Genomic DNA, 17,812 nt, shown 5'->3' with positions numbered 1-17,812 from the left:
AAATAGGAGACAAATGCATGGGTTATATGGAAATTATTATACTAATCTTCAGATAAACCAACCTCAGCCATTCTTCAGGCAAAACCAAGATGTTATTAGCATCACTAACTGGACTCTTGATTCTTAACTGTGCACTTGGCTCCCAAAATAAAGGTTTCATTTCCCTGTCACCTTTCAGCATATATATGGCTAAGTGACTAAATTCTGATCAATAAGACATAAGCAAACTGTCAAGTGCAACTTTCAGGAAATGTTCTTAAACAGAAAGGACAAGTCCTCCTTCAGCTCTTCTTTCAACCGATGGCTGAAGTTTGGACCCCCATCTTGGAACATAAGAGGGAAGACAAATGCTGAGGAGTGTGGAACATGAACACAGGAGGACTCAACACTGGATCAAGCACTGTGGAGTATCATACAAGCCCTGGACAGACTACTTTATCTAGACTTCTTTTAGATGACAGAGAAATAAGCTTTTTTTTTAAAGATTTATTTATTTGAGAGAGAGAGAGAGTGCAAGAGAGAGAGCGAGCAGGGGGAGGGGCAGAAGGAGAGGGAGAAGCAGGCTCCATACTGAGCAGACAGCCCGACATGAGGCTTGACCCCAGGACCCTGGGATCATGACCTGAGCCGAAGGCAGATGCTTAAGCAACTGAGCCACCCAGGCGCCCTGAGAAATAAGCTTATATCTAGTATAAACACTGTTATTTTGGGTTTGCTGTCACATGTGGCCTAACCAAATCCTAACTAAAACACTTATATTACATTATGGGAAACACATTTACATTATAGGAATTTTAAAAGATATATAAATAAAGCAAAGGAAGAAAAAAAAGTCAGTCATTCAGCATCTCACCATCTGGATGCAATCAAGATCTAAGTTTCTTGTTTCACTCCACAGACTTCTTCACCTCACCAAAGATTAAACCCTCCCAAATCTGTATCTCCCGCTCATCCAGACCTATATACCTACTAGCCTATCTATCCACGTTGGACAATCATAACATGTCCAAAACCAAATTCATCATCTTCCCCAGTCTAAATCCTGTCTTCTCTCTCAGTGGATGCTACCACCACCATCCTCCATTCTTCATTGCAGAAATCGAAGCAGCATGTCTGACTTCTCCCTCTACTTCATCCTACACTGCATTATGACTGTGTGTCTCCCTTATTAAAACTTTCCCTAAAAAAAAAAAAAAAAAAAAAAAATTTGTTTCTCTGGGGCACCTGGGTAGCTCAGTTGGTTAAGCGTCCAACTCTTGATTTCGGCTCAGGTCCTAATGACAGGGGCTTGGCCCCGAGCTCGGCATGAAGTCTGCTTGAGATTCTCCCTCCCTCCCACTCCTTCTGCCCCTCCCTCTCTCAAATAAATAAATAAATAAATAAAATCTAAAAAAAAAAAAAAAAAAAAAAAAAAAAGCAACAACCTTTCCCTGACAAAGAACCAGATCTTATTCACCTGTATTTCCTCAGTGCCTATTGCACTAGCAAGATAGATGTACCAATATTTGAGACATTATTCATATCTTGTGTATTTCTTTCTAGTCCTTTTACTATATTTTAAAAGCAAGATGGGAGTATTCTATAAAAACTATTTTTTTTAAAGATTTTATTTATTTATTTGACAGAGAGAGACAGCCAGCGAGAGAGGGAACACAAGCAGGGGGAGTGGGAGAGGAAGAAGCAGGCTCCCAGCGGAGGAGCCTGATGTGGGGCTCAATCCCAGAACGCCAGGATCACGCCCTGAGCCGAAGGCAGATGCTTAACGACTGAGCCACCCAGGCGCCCCTATAAAAACTATTTTAAACTCTTTTCTTTTTCATTAAACATTATAGTATAGAAAATTTCCCCATGCTATTAAAAACTCTATGAGTCTTTTTTTTTTAAGATTTATTTTGTTTGTTTGTTTGTTAGAGAGAGAGCACAAGCAGGAGGAGCAGCAGGCAGAGGGAGAAGCAGACTTCCTGCTGAGCAAGGAGCCCGATGTGGGACTCAATCCCAGGACCCTGGCATTATGACCTGAGCCGAAGGCAGACGTTAACCAACTGAGCCACCCAGGCATCCCTCTGTGAAACTTTTCTAATGGCTGTATAATATTACATGAGCTAGCAACTACTACTAAGCAGTGACTGTGTGCCATGAAGAGTGCTAGGCATTTTACATACATCCTCATTAGATCCCCAACTTTACAGATGAGGAAACAAAGGCTCAGAGAAGCAAAGAGCCCTCCACCTGTGGTGCCTATGACTAATGACCGACAATAGATAACGAGCCCATGAAGGGCAGAACTCTTATCATTTATGTGTAAGAGCAGGCCCTCCAACATTTGTTCAAAGAATAAAAAGAATCAACAATTTACTAGAATGTGTATATGGCAATTAAAGAGAGCTTTATCTTGCTTCATAAAAACCTTAATCTAAATCTAGCTTTTTCATATCCAAGTACATTGGGAAGAAGATACTAATTAAACACTATGTTGGATGCATTATAAACATTATCCAGTTTATTTTTTATTTTTCTAAATTTATTTTTATTGAAGTATAATTAACATACAGTGTTATATTAGTTTCAAGTGTACAACATAATTATTCAACAATTATCACTATAGTTTTAATCCCCTTTATCTATTTCATCCATCCCCCCCAACTTTCCCCCTCTCTGGCAACTATCAGGTTGTTCTCTGTACTTAAGAGGCAAACATTATCCTATTTAATCCTTCCAACTCAAACAGAGGGACAACATCATCCCACCTGGCATGGATTTGAATCTAGGTCTATGTGATACCAAAATATATTTTCTACTTCTTACTTAAGAGAAATTCTTTCATAAAATGTGTGAGTCATTTACTTAAATAATCAGCTTTCCCACCCACCTTGCATTCATTCCAAAACAGAAATTTACTTGAATAGAGGTATATATGCACAGATTTTTTAAAGATTTTATTTATTTATTCGACAGAGATAGAGACAGCCAGCAAGAGAGGGAACACAAGCAGGGGGAGTGGGAGAGGAAGAAGCAGGCTCATAGCGGAGGAGCCTGATGTGGGGCTCGATCCCATAATGCCAGGATCACGCCCTGAGCTGAACGCAGGCGCTTAACCGCTGTGCCACCCAGGCGCCCCTATATGCACAGATTTTTATGTGAATTCTACATAACCACTGGTCTCCATCCTCTCGGTGCTCTTTATGTAAGAGCAAAGCATACACGAGCCGTGCAATCCATGCCGTGGTTATCTCCACAAACAGCACTAAAACAGGTATAAAAAAGCAGTTTGGGGGGGAGAAGGGTGTGTATGTATGGAAGTTAATGAGGAGCACCAGGACCTGTAAGATCATTAGCACAGGTTAGATCAGAGTTCAGCAGTAAGAGCCTGGTTGTATGACCTTGAGTAAGTTGTCTGACCTCTTTGTGTCTTCATTTCCTCATCTGTGAAATGGAGATAATAGAAATAGCTGTCTCACAGAACTGTGTGGTGAAACTAGTTAACACCTGCACTGCTTAGAGCAGTGGCTCATAGATACTGCCGTTGTTATTACTCCATGAGGAACATGGACACACAATTCAGATAACGAAATAAAATAAGTGAAATGCAATGCGATAATGTGCTACAATACATAGGGAAAAACTGCCTCATTAATAATTAAGGAAACACAATTTAAAATAAAGACATTTTTTACCTCTCAAATCGGCAAACAATAATTTTTAAAAGCCTCTTATTTCTTAATACTAAGTACTGGGAAAACTCGTTGAATTTGTGATGTTATCAATTAGTACACATCACTTAAAAGGCTCTAGAAATTTAGAAATGTTAATACTCTGAACCAGGTATCGAGTCTAGTAATCTATCCTATGAAAAGAATTCTAAATACAACAAAAAATTTAGGTCCAAGGAAAAGTATTTCTAACCTATTATTCTGTAATAGCAAAAACACTGGCAAAGACTATTTGTCCAACCAAAGTGGAATAGCTAAATAAAAATATTACATGCAATATTTTATAGCAACTGGGAAAATTATTAAGAACTTTTAATAACATACAAAAATATCTTAAAATAACAAAACAGAACACAGAATACATAAAAGGCATACAAAAATATTAATAGTGGTTCTCTCTGAATGTAACTATATGTGGCTTTTGTGTTTTATTATACTGCATTCTACAACATCTCTAAAATGAACATTTTTACAGGCAAAATAAAAATGTTTAAAGAACATTTTGAGCCTCACTCATTGAAATAAACAGAACAATCTCCCACGGACCCCTACTTCTATAGCATAAGGCCTCTTTACTCTTCCACTTTTCTCTCTCATCATTTTCCCTGCCAGGCACTCCTTACTAGATTCACTCTAAATAAACAAGCCATGATGTTTTCTAATTTGTTTTGTTTACAGCTATGAATTCCCTACTCACCACTTTTTTCCATCAGGAAAACACCTGTGCAACGTGCTCTCACAAGTACTCTGTGATCCTGCAGCCTTTCCAGGTACCAGATCACACTGAAATTAGAAGGGAGGCTGATGCAAACAACGGAATGACCTTAAAGAACACGGCTGTGCCTTCATCTTTTCGCTCCTGCCAGTGCTTAGCCCATAAACAGGTGCCCAAAACACATCTGTTGAATGAATAAGTATCGATACCCAAGTGCTAAGGTCTGAGCTGGTCTAGGGTATCTCGGAATGTAAGGGGTTTTTGTTTGTTTAAAGAAAGCAATCCCTGAAGAGGCAGCTGGGGAACCAGACAGGCCTGGGCTTGACACAGCAGCACTGAGCAAGTTACTAAAATGCTGAGTGTCTGCTTCCTCGCTTATAAAGCAGAATTAAATCCAGCAACCTCACAAGGTCATTGAGAGGATTAAGTAAGAGAGATGTGAAACACAGGCATTTAAAAAAAAAAAAAAAAAAAGCTCATCAACAGAACTCAAATGTGAGTAAGTCAAGGTCGGTTCCTTTCCCTCTTGCTGAAGGCATTAAAGCCATGCCCTCTGTAAGCAGCTGGGGACGAGGATGATACCCATCAGCACCCCGAGCCCGTGAGTGACATATGGCATCCAGATATACACTTCTGGCAAACCGTCACATGAGTCCTCTCAAACCTTCTCTCTGTTTTCCACATCGACACCTGAAGAGCGGCAGCAGCTACCCGTCCAAATTAAGATGACGACACTGAAGTTGTCTATTCCTCAGATCGAAGCCACTGGGCAGATGCCCAAGGCCAAGATGGAGGCTTCCTAGACCAATGAGCCCTGTGAGTGACGGCTCCTCCACAGGACTCACTGAGGTGCAGCTATCCCGGTGGTAGGCTGCACAACCTCCAGTCACAAGAAGCCACCAGCACATCCAGGAACACCCATCATAGTATCAATACCATGAACACCGTACATTAGGCAGATAGGGTGAGTCATGAGAGCCTCTGAGGAGGTAACCAGAGGACACTGAAGGGAGGGATCAGGAATTACCGATGGGTTCACTAGTAAGCCAACCATCCTCTATATGAATACTTCTCTACCTTTTGTTTCCTCATCATGAGAAGGTGACATCACTACCTACCCCACTGATGGTATTCTGAAGCTTAAGTAGAAGGACGTGCACGAGCCTCTGGCACAGGGAGGCCAGCATTTATGCCCATTACCTCTGCCCACACACAGATACTAACGCCATGCCTTCCGGGGCCCAAGCTGTCCTCGCCAACACCAGTCTTGGTCGATCTGACTTGATCTTGATGGTTGTTCTCAAATAATAACTTTAATGTATATAGACCAGTCCAAAATACAGCCCAAAATAAGGAAGAAGGAACTGTCAGGGTGGGAGGGGAGGTTCCCAGCAGTACAGCTTCCCTCCTTGATCTTCCTTAAGAGGAGATACTATTGCCACCAGGAACTCCGTGCACAGCCACTCCCATACCAGTCCAGTCAAGCGGCACGCTGTGCTGGCTGCCGCAGACACTCAATTGAGTATCCTGAGTGTCCTTCTATAAAAGAAGAGGACAGGGATTTGGGGGGGAGGTGCAAGTCTAACTTCACAAGAGCACAGTTCTCTACTTTCTTTCCAATGCTTAGTACGGAGCCTAGGGCTCAGCAAGTACTCAGTAAACACGCTGGATGAAAAACACCCACCTGATTCTATACCAGAAACCCCTGCCTACGAAATGACCGTCTGCCTCTGAGAACTTTCTGTGACCCAAGCACTGGGGAGATTAGGTAGCCAAGACTGGTGAGGAAATAATGCCTGTGGAGCGTTCGTCGTGGAGCTAAGCCAAAACAGAGAAGAAGCTGTTCGTTGACAAAACCAGCACTTAGAGACCACAGCAATTCCAGCTCCATAATTACAAGCTGCTTGCAGACACAGACCTGATCACGGATCTCTCCTGTGCGGCTGGGTTGTGAGGCCCAGCACATGTTGCACAGTGGTCCTCCTCTGCTGGAGACCGGTAAATCACACAGAATCCAAAGTGCTTAGATTTCTTTTTTTAGGTTTTGTTTTGTTTTGTTTTGTTTTAATTTAAGCAATCTCTACACCCAGTGTCCAGCTTGAACTTATGGCCTGAGATGCAGAGTCACCCACTCTTCCAACTGAGCCAGCTGGATGTCCCCAAATCTCTTAGATCAACACTCACACTTCCTACTTGCCTCAGAACTCAAGACATCAAGCTTTTGGTGTCAATACCCCTTTATACTCTTAAATAATTATTGAGAACCCCAAAGAATTTTTGTTTTTATGGGTTATAGCTATCAATATTGACCACATTAAAAATAGAAATGGAGGGGCGCCTGGGTGGCACAGTCGTTAAGCGTCTGCCTTCGGCTCAGGGCGTGATCCCAGCATTCTGGGATTGAGTCCCACATCAGACTCCTCCACTAGGAGCCTGCTTCTTCCTCTCCCACTCCCCCTGCTTGTGTTCCCTCTCTCGCTGGCTGTCTCTCTCTGTCAAATAAATAAAATCTTTAAAAAAAAAATAGAAATGGAAACATCTAAATATATTTATTTATTCTCTTAAAATTAATAATAGTAAACCCATTACATGTTAACATAAACAACATACTTTAATTAAAAATAACTCTATTTTCCAAGACAAAAAAAAATATAATGAGAAAGTTAGCACTATTTTGTGTTTCTGCTATTCTTTGTTTGGTTTAATACAAGACAGATTCTCATATCTGCTTCTGCATTCAACATATTGCGATATATGTTGTTCTAGAAGTATATGAAAGAAAACCCCACTCTCACAAAGATTAGTTGGAAGAAGGAGAAATATTCAGTAGATTTTTCAGGTAACTGCAGATATTCCTTGATAGTACACCAAAACTCAACAAGTAATAGTTGATTAAGGTGAGTTGCAATGAAGAATCTGAAACCACATAGATGAGCTTTTCATATTCTGTCACATTAAAACCCATTGGTCTGTCTTAGACTTTGAATGACTCTTTTACCCATGAACAACTTTGTAAGATCATACATTGAACATTCAGAAAATATTCATTCACTGAGTTATACAGATCTTCCAAATGTTGACATATTTAAATCCACAATATCAAAAAATTAGATTCAGAAATATTATATCCAACCTCATCAGAAAAATATTTAAGTATTGAAAAGCTATTGAGCTCACATGCCGGGTACAACTTCCAGAATTCTTATTTTCACCTGAAAGCTCCAATTTTATCATGGGCAACAAATACTGTCAGTAGTTTTCCTTGAAGTGACAGAGGGGTTCATTGAGGGGAAATGTCTGCCAGACACCCAAGTCTGAATAATCCAAATCATTTGAATAATTTGACTGTCAGTCATTCTTTCAAGTATATATGGTGTTCCATGAGAAAAGCAGCTAGTTCAGTTTGCAACGCAAACTATTAATTGTACAAGTGCTTTTTCTTGAGAGAACCATCGTGCTTCATGCAACAAAAACCACTTTATGCATACCTTCCTCATCACACAGAATATGAAAAGATACATACTCAAAGGGTTGAGACTTAATAAAAGTAATTAATGATTTTTTACTTTTTCCTCAAGAATAATCTTAGGTAAAATTTTCTTGAATTTATCAGCGCAGTGGTGAAGACTAGAATATAAACTAGCACCATCTGGTGCCCCTAGTTTGGTTCATGCTAAGCTTCAGCAGCTTTACCCACAACTGCTTTTGCACCATCAATGAAAATGTCAAGAGAGTAAAATAGTAAATAACATCTTAAACATGATCAGATAACAGTTTTGAGTTTGAGGACCCCCAAAAAGTCACAGGCACCCCTGGGGGTGTACAGACATTTTGAGAACTGCTACCTTACTCTGTAAATCCCTTTCTGTTCCTACAAGCTGCCCAGCCTCTAAGCATGCTCGAGAAGGAAGATAGCTTCTTCCGTGTGAAGCGAGGACACAGAGGATCATCAGCTCCCTCATCCAGCAAAAGGCTCCCATCTTTCAACTACAGAAGTTGGTTCAGGTCAAACCTATCCCAGCTCACATACTTCAGGTTTTCTTAGGTAGGACTTTACCAAGGGGTGAGTGGGAGCTCCCAGCTGTGATCTGTAGACCCACGACCACTCCCACAGTAAAGGGAAAGAGCTTCCCGTCTGATGAGTTTCCAAAACTAAAACGTCAGAGTAGTTGACACTTGCCTTTACTGATCTCCTATCCACCTGCAGCACTTTTGTCATGGTCTTTGCCTTCTTACTCACGCCCCAAAGCACTTGGTACCTCCATTGTGCCCATCCTCTTCCACTATTACCTCCCGTCTTTTCCCATCCTTAACAGACACATTCATTTGCTTTATCTTGTTAGTTTCATTAGCTCGTTGAGAGTTTTCTCGATTCACACTGAGTTGCAAGTTGACTTAACTCTCCCAGGAAAATGCACAATTTTAAAAGGCTACTTTTTGGCCCAAGTGAAATTTTAATTATTGGGCTTTCCTTCCATATACTGCAGAGTGTTTGGGGTAAGAACATTCCTTGACAGAGAAACAGAATGGTCATGCTGCCATGCTAGGGGAGACAGACTACCTGGTATTATAGGAAGAACACAGACTTTGGAATTAAACAAGCCCGTGTCTAAACTACAGATCCACTACTTACATGACTTTAGGAAAGTTACTTGACTTTCCTGGAACTCAATTTCCTCACCTGTAAAATGGGGATAAGTTCCTTGTAGAGTTCTTGTAAGGATTAAGGGCTTTGTAGACAAGCCCAGCACAGTCCCTAGGAAGCACCAGCCCTCAGTGGGTGGCATCTATTACCTGACTCTCTCTGGGAAGCTGTCTTTAGAAGCATCAAACAAGAGTTTCCTGCCCCACAGCTACCTCCTTCCTCCTGATCCTAGAAATGAGCTTTCTATCCCAATTACCTTATCTCACTAGCTGAGTCTCTTCTCTTTTATTTTCAAATACTATTTCCTACGACTCGCCAGAAAGGTGGCAAATTTGCAAAAGTAATAAAGTTACTATGAAACCAGTAAATACTGTACCTGTAACTAGACTCAAGGTTAATAGGAAGAATGATTTTCAACAACAGAAAGCTCCTATAAAGGCTAAAGGTAATGAGGTAAAGACTAAAGGCAAATATGATAATTAGTCCCAGGGAATGGCCTACCTAATGGTCAAAAAGAGGAATCCACTGGAAAGAGCTCACTAAACAATAAAAACCTCAAAGGACAAAAATAAAAACCAGACAAAGTAGATTAAATAAAATGTACAGTCAGTAGATATAATTTACGTATTAAGCAGAATCTTACCTGCTTGATCAAGTTCGAGCAAAAAATAAGGAACACACATCGACTTAAATAACTTCTTCACCTGTAAAAACAAGGGGGAGAATTAAAAAAAAAAAAAAAACCTTCTCTCCAGCTTTTTACTTTCCTCTTTAATCAGCTTCTCCTTTGCAAACCTACCAGCCCATTTTTATACAACCCACAAGACTCTCCCTGTCGACAGTAATGATACTTAATGGGTATTTGAAGTCTGTTGATTCTACTCTATGTTCACTGATTCACCTAGAGAGCTTCATAAAATACACTTTACATGTTTAGTGACTCTGTCTACCCCACTATAAAATGGGTTTAATATTAACCAGGTTTTAAAAGACACTGGAATACATAATATTTCCAAAACATATGTGGAAACTCTAAGAAAAAAAACCACATCCCACAATAAAGTATTATTTATTTTTTAGCCAACTAAACCTCAACCAACAAATCAATTATAAAAGTCATATGCTCAAGATAACACAAATTATTTTTTTAAATATTTTATTTATTTATTTGTTAGAGAGAGCACAAGCAGGGGGAGTGGCAGGTAGAAGGAAAAGCAGTCTCCCCCCTAAGCAAGGAACCTGATACGGCACTTGATCCCAGGACCCTAGGATCATGACCGGAGCCATGGGCAGATGCTGAACCGAGGCACTCAGGCGTCTCAAGATTACACAAATTATAATGGTAAAAATATTTTACTGGAAGGATAAGAGTTACTTTTGCCAAATTTGCGACACTAAATAACACTTAATTCCTGATAAAAGAGACTTTAAAATGACACCTGTCATTAATGCTTTAGGACAGCTTAGAACCACATTTCCTCCAGCTTCTACAATAAAATGAAGAAGGTCAGAACTGTGGCATGGAGTTCAGAGAAATTAACAATCTAGAGAATGTATCCTTGTCCCATTCTAATTTAACTACTAAAACAGTAGGCTGAAAGATTTCTATCAATTGTATAGGATCAAAGACAACATTTTGATAAAAATGGGAGAATACGGTCATTCACACCGCCTCAGTGGCCCTCCTCTTATGCTCCTCCAGGCAGTATCTGTGCCCTAGTAGGAATTCAGCCCCCCCCCCCCCGCCCCCGCCAACGTACAGTTAAAAAGATAAGAATCCCTTTGAAGAGTGATGGGGTGAGTAAAGAGGGACTTTAAGGAAAGGGCAAGGAAAGCTACAGCTGGGAGACCATCTGCACAAAAGTCCATTCATATTCCAATGCTCATTTTCTAAGACTAAAAATAAAAAAGTTCAAACACATAAAAAATCATGGACTCTTAAGGCTTCCTCAGCCACTTAATTTTAAAAATAAACCATTTGCAGTTTGTTACAAGAAACAAGTTTTCCAAATTTAGAGAGTAATCTTAAAAACAGCTCCTAAAAGTATCAAAATTTGACAATATGTGAAAAGTAGAAAATATCAGCTCTAGATTCCAGAGTACAAGTGACCCCACTTCAAGAAACTCTTTGGTAGGTTATTTTAGCTCTGATGAAATTTTCACATTGCTCCACAATACAAGATTAAAGATCTGTATTAAATATCATTAGCACCAGTTTCCAGAATATTCTAATTGATTAAAGCAGAGGATGGTCAACTTTCCCTGTAAAATACACACACTATGGAGAAATGGCAGGGGATCTGGGTGTCAGGCAACAGATAAGCTATATGAGACATCATTTGCTAATTCCAACTTCATACTTCTAATTTCCCATTGAAATAATAAGAAACAAATATCACATTTTCTGAAAAGGTAGGAAGTTATCTTTGCATTTTAAAACCCAGTCTTCACAGCGGGATGCAGGCAAATCACACACCGTAATGTGTTATGCAACAACCGGGAAACTAACTTACGTAGAAGTTCATTTCTTTGTGGGATTTTCCCAACTTGAATCAATGCAAATTACATTACTCATCCCAGAGAGAAATATAAATTCATCAGGTCAAGTACAGAGATAAAAATGAAGTTTCTCCATTCCAATTTACTCACATCACAACTGTTAAACGATAAGATCAAAACTGAAGGAAATAACCGGAGGAAATGCTAGGTCAAGGTAGTTTTTTAAAATAATAAAATTAAAAATTAAAATTGAAAAACCACGAACAGTCAAGTCTATAAGTTGTACCCTCACAGAAGAAAATCACTATTTTTATCAGAAGAGACACCTAGCCATCCTTCACAGCCAAACACATTGAAAATTAATTCCCATATTAATTGGCACAAATCTGAAAACAGCGTATATACTATGTATCCCGAAAAGCTAAGGCACTGGTATTTGTCAAGGTAAAACCAGGAGATGCTTGTCCAAAAGACCTGGCATACCCAGGAATTATTCAGATAATGGCATTAAATAAAGTTTCCAGAATTACTATACATTTCAATACAATAAATATATAAATACCTACCAGAAATTTTACAGGAAATGTTCATCATTTCTAGAGTCTATTTAATTGAGGGGGAAAAAAAAGCTTTGCCTTTTCAGAGTCAGGGAGGAGTGTTAGGAAATGAAGAAGTTAGTAGAATTCAGAAGAGGATTGTAGAAATATGAGTAACAATGGGTCAAAGAGATGGGAGATTGCAGGGAGCATGCAATGAAACTGCCTATCACTACTAGCAATCCTGACCACCCTAGCCCAGGGCTCCCCTGCAGGACTAGAGCAGAATCAAAACTGCAAGTTTGTAATTCTTGAGCAGCGTTTTAGAATATAAGGAGAGTTGGGGCACGTGGGTGGCTCAGTTGGTTAAGAGTCCGACTCTTGATTTCGGCTCAGGTCATCATCTCTGGGTTGTGAGATAGAGCCCCATGTCAGGCTCCGTGCTCAGCTCGGGGTCTGCTTGAGATTCTCTCTCTCTCCCTCTGTCCCTCCCCCCTCACACTCCCGCGCACGCGATCTCTCTCTCCCTCTCAAATAAATAAATAACTAAAATCTTTAAAAAAATATGTAAGGAAAGTGACCAAACATTGCCTGGCACATAGCAGGCACTCAATGGTGGCTCCTAATACAAGCCTACACTGTAGGCTTCCAAGTGCTTTCAGATAGATTTGAAATTATTTGGTCCTCATAATGAAGCTGTGTATTTAAAAAATACAATAGATAAGGTGGCATTGGCAACCTTACTGCAGAGGAAACTGATTCATAGAATGAGAGCTGAGCCCTTTTAACTGCCCGTGTCCCTTCCATTACCCCACCATGTGCATAGAGTTTTGAAGGGCAAGACCAGTTTAGAAAAAAGGGCCACTTTTTAATAGGAGTGACCATACTGGCAATAGAGTCAGATATTTGTTGATCTCCACTTAACTGAGGCTCAATATTGATGAAGGAAGATCACCATCCAAGGTTTGGAGTCCTGATAGGAAAACAGGAAGGGCAAGTAGTTCTTTCATTTAAAAAACATTATGTAGCATTTACTATGTGCCAGGCATGTTCTGTGGCTTCCGTAGGTATTAGCTGATTTGATCGTCACGACAAACTTATGAGATAGGTATATTATTACCCACATTTTACAGAGGAGGAAACTGAGACACAACAGGTAAAAAACTTAACCAAGGTCACATGGTTAATAAGTCACAGAGGCAAGGTCCAAACTCTGACTTCAGAGTTCAGGCTCTTCACCATTATTTGGAAAGAGAAGAGACTAGACAACTCCATAATTTCAGAACTAAAAGGAATCTCAGTAGTCGACTAGTCTAAGCCCTTCATTTTACAGATTACACAAACAAGGGAGAAGAGCCTCAAAAGACCACAAGGGCTATATGATGAAGCTCCCAGAGGCTGGGAATTATGCAGTGGATTTCTCATACCCAACCCTCTTCCAAATTCTCTAACGTTTACTGCCTATGGTAATCACTTAGAATTTAGCATGGGTTACCTTAGATCATTTTTATTTTTTTCTAAGATTTTATTTATTTGAGAGAGAGACAAAGAGATCATGAGCAAGGGGTGGGGCAGAGTGAGAGGAAGGAACAGACTCATTCAGTTTTGATCTCCCCAACATGGGGCTCCATCCCACGACCCAGAGATCACGACCTGAACCAAAATCAAGAGTTGGATGCTTAACCCACTGAGCCACTCAGGTGCTCCAGACCATTTTTTTTTAAGCCCAAGGTCTGCCTTCTCAGGTTGACTAAACCCCCTAGGGATGGGACTTGTGTCTGCTACCTCTTGCAACCCTGTTCCCAACATGATGTCCTGCACAAAAGGCTCCACGATGGCTTCAATAGGGATGAAGCCCCAGATGACAATGAAGCAGACTGTGTTGGGTGAGAAACAAAGATGAAAGGTTCTGCCTACTTTCAGTGTTTCCACCATTTGCCCAGCTTCCCCTTTTCCTTATTTAGAACAAGGGAACACACACACACACACACACACACACACACACACACACACACGGAGTCCAAGAAGCCTGTCTCTGTGCAAGGCTTCCAGAATAAAAGGCTTCTGAGGTCAAGAGATAGACAATAAGCTGGAAAATAAGTCAAGAGATAGACAAACTGAGAGAAAACTGAACTTAATAAATTACCCTACAGGTGAACCCTGACAGAAGGCCAGTTATGTTGATTTAAGAATCCACTGTATCTAGCCCTAGAGCTACCCCGAGTATGATTTAAAGCTAAGCTTCAGTGACATTTAAACATCCCCAGCCTTCCCATAAAACACCTGACCAGGTTTGTCTTTCAATTCTCGACATCATTCTGTGGTGAAATCAGGGTGGACTAAACCAACCCTCCCCGTGGCTGTGATCACTGACATTTTCTCTCAGATAATCAAAGACTAAGAACCAAGTAGGAAGCACAGTTTATTCTTTGGGAAGTCATTTTTCCCATAATAAGCATGAAGAGATACTTATCAAAATTTAGGAGTACCTTAAGTAACAGCTCCTTAGAAAATATTCTCTACAGAAGTGCCTAAAAGAGTAGCCAGCCACCTGGTTTGGGAGCTCGCCGACCCCAAATCTGCCTGACCTTGACTACCTGAAAACATCCAGTATTTTGCAAAAGCTCAGGAGATGACTCAAGCAACATTTTGTTCTCAAAAGCATCACTCTCCAAGGACTCTGAAGCAATTCAGACCCACACGAACCCCTTCCTCTGGTGAGATCCAACTGTTTACAGCTGAGCTCAGAAGTCTCCACTTTCTCGAAGGCAACAAAGGGTCCCCGCTCCTGGAGGCTGACGCCTTACCTCAGCACAGTGCTTGCACGTGGACTTGCTGACGATGACCACAGGGTGGCTGTCTATATAGGCCCTCAGCCGGGCTCTGGGGTCCAAGTCCCTTGGGCTGCTGGGCCTTGAAGGGCCACTCACACCAGTGGCTGGGTTTTCTGGCAAAGCTTGACTAGGGAGATGATCCTTAGCTAGAAGTAATGGAAGCAAAGACGGTAATTATCAGAAAGGAAAACATGATGATGCATTTCCTAATATTAGATTCATTCGGCAAGCCTTGCAATTTGAGCCCCAACCACCAAAATAAGGAGTCTGAGGAAGGACTCGAACATGGATTACACATTAAGTTCTGTCATCTGACTGCAGACTCCTGGCAACTCACTGGATATTTCCAATTTGTTTTTGCTACATTTGAGATTAGTTCTCGGGGGACCCTGACAAATGACAGCAGGAGACTGCACCTCCCTGAGGTAAGAGACTAAGTCACAGGCTCTGGACAGCGAGGGCCGTCTATTGCCTCAGCCCCACCCATGGTTTAAATGCAGAGGGGCCAAAGAGAGAGATTACGTCCCCTTCTCACACAACCCTGCTCAGAGACACAGGACTGGGCAACTCAAGCCAAGGCTGACTCCTTTTTCTCCAATTAACTTCGGGACCGGCAGACACTCCTGTGTCTTCAGGCCACAGGCACAGCAAGATTTATAAAAAACGACTTCCTTCAGATTCTCTGTTTTCCTCTCCAGGATTTTCCTGCAGCCCAATGTGGCACCATAACAAACATGACCCAGCTCAGTGGTATGTTACCCCACATGACCACACTATCATCCTGGGCATCACAACCAGACAAAACCACTGAGAGATTGCTACCTCTGGCTTGTAAATATTTTAAACTAGCTATCTTCTCTAGGGCCACAAAGGAAGCAAGCTCAATCCTACCCCTATTCGCTCCTCCACAAGTTATTTCCTCTCATTTCTGCATGTCTAAGACCTACCCATTTTTCCTCAATCTCCTCATCATTTTCATAGTTGATATTAATGTTTACCCACAACTAGACAGGGAGTTAATATTTGTATGCATCATCTCATGTAATCTTCACAAGGATATCATTATATAAACACTGCTACCATTATCCCTATTTTGCAAATAAGGAAACAGACTCAGAGAGGTTAAGCAACTTCCCCAAGATTGCACAGCTTACAGTAGGAGATGGAACTAGGATTCAAATGTACATTATAATTCTCTAGAACCCATATTTTTTTAAAAAAACAGCTTTACTGATATACAATTCATATACCATAGAATTCACCAATGGAGGGGCACCTGGTTGGCTCAGTTGGTTAAGCGTCTACCTTCGGTATAGGTCATGATCCTGGGGTTCTGGGATCCAGCCCCATGTCAGCCTCCCTGCTCCTCGGGCAACCTGCTTCTCTCTCGCCCTCTGCCACTCCCCCTGCTTGTGCTCATTCTTTCAAATAAATAAATAAAATCCTTTTTTTTAAAAAAAAGAATTCACCAATGGAAATTATACAATTCAGTGAGTTTTAAAGTTGTGTAACCATCATAACAATCAAATTTAGAACATTTTCATCACCCCAAAAAGAAGCCCTGTAGCCATTAGAAGTTGCTCCCCATTTTCCCCCAGCCAGCCCTTCCCCCTTCCCTACCTCTAGGCAACCACTATTCTACTTTATGGAGTCATACGATATGTAGTCTTTTGTAACTGAGTTCTTTCACTTAGCATTATATTTTTTAAGGTTCATCTGTGCTGTAGCACGTGTCAGTGCTTCCTTTCTTTTTTATTGCCAGATAATATTCCATTGTATGAATATACCACCTTTTTAAATCTATTCATCAGCTGATGGACATTTGGGTTGTTTCCATATTTGGGTTGTTTCCACTTTTTGGGTGGTGTGAACAGAGCTGCTATGAACATTCGTGCACAGGTTTTTGTTTTGAATACCTGTTTTTAATTCTTTTGAGTAAATACCTAGGAGTAGAATTGGGTAATGTTAAATCTTTTGAGGAACCACCAAACTGTTTTCCAAAGCATCAACACCATTTTTTTTTTAAAGATTTTATTTATTTATTTGACAGAGAGAGAGAGCAGAGAGAGAGAGGGAACACAAGCAGGGGGAGTGGGAGAGGGAGAAGCAGGCTCCCAGCGGAACAGGGAGCCAGATGCGGGGCTCAATCCCAGAACACAGGGATCATGACCCGAGACGAAGGCAGACGCTTAACGACTGAGCCACCCAGGCGCCCCAACATGTAAAAGAGCCCCAATTTCTCCACATCCTTGCCAACACTTATGTTCTGCTTTCTGATTCTAGCCATCCTAATGGATGTGAAGTGGTGTCTCATTGTAGTTTGATGTGCATTGCTCTGGTAGCTAAGAATGCTGAGCAACTTTTCATGTGCTTATTGATTATTTGTACATATATCTTCTTTGGAGAAATGTCTGTTCAGATCCTTTTCCCATTTTCTAATTGGGCTATTTGTCTTTTATTGCTAAGTTATAAGAGTTCTTTTTTTAATTAATTTTTAAAATTTATTTTATTTTGACAGAGAGAGAATGAGAGCACAAGGAGGGGGAGCACCGGGCAGGGGGGTGGGGGAGAAGCAAGCTCCTCACTGAGCGGGGAGCCAGATGCAGGGCTCCATCCCAGGACCCTAGGATCATGACCTGAACCAAAGGCAGCCACTTAACCAACTGTGCCACCCAGGTGGCCCTATAGAAAGTTTTTTTTAAAGCTAGTTAATTGTAAATTAAAAAAATAATCCCTATTATACACGGTCAAGACAGGGTCAAAAACTAAGCAGATTTTTTTAATATACTAAACATTCAAATATTACTAATACCTGAAATATAGATAAAGTAAAAAGGGATATAGAAATCCCCATATTTAATATGAAGAATGGG

The 17,812-nt window shown here is 40.8% G+C and overlaps 1 protein-coding gene across 1 annotated transcript in view; it reads right to left on the bottom strand.

Moving 5' to 3' along the window:
* The window catches only part of TXNRD1 (thioredoxin reductase 1), a 110,672-nt gene that overhangs the window by 72,807 nt on the left and 20,053 nt on the right, over positions 1 to 17,812 (bottom strand). Inside the window, exons 2-3 of the mRNA XM_040637402.1 lie at positions 14,913 to 15,085; positions 9,714 to 9,774 (exon numbers count right to left, since the gene is read on the bottom strand). Of these exons, the coding sequence (XP_040493336.1) occupies positions 9,714 to 9,774; positions 14,913 to 15,085 (234 nt within the window). The remainder of the gene's footprint in view (positions 1 to 9,713; positions 9,775 to 14,912; positions 15,086 to 17,812) is intronic.

This window comes from Ursus maritimus, unplaced genomic scaffold, assembly GCF_017311325.1.
Source record: "Ursus maritimus isolate PB19 unplaced genomic scaffold, ASM1731132v1 scaffold_21, whole genome shotgun sequence".
Lineage (NCBI taxonomy): Eukaryota > Metazoa > Chordata > Mammalia > Carnivora > Ursidae > Ursus > Ursus maritimus.
The sequence above is the reverse complement of the archived record's forward strand: the minus strand, read 5'-3'. Positions and strand labels throughout refer to the sequence as shown.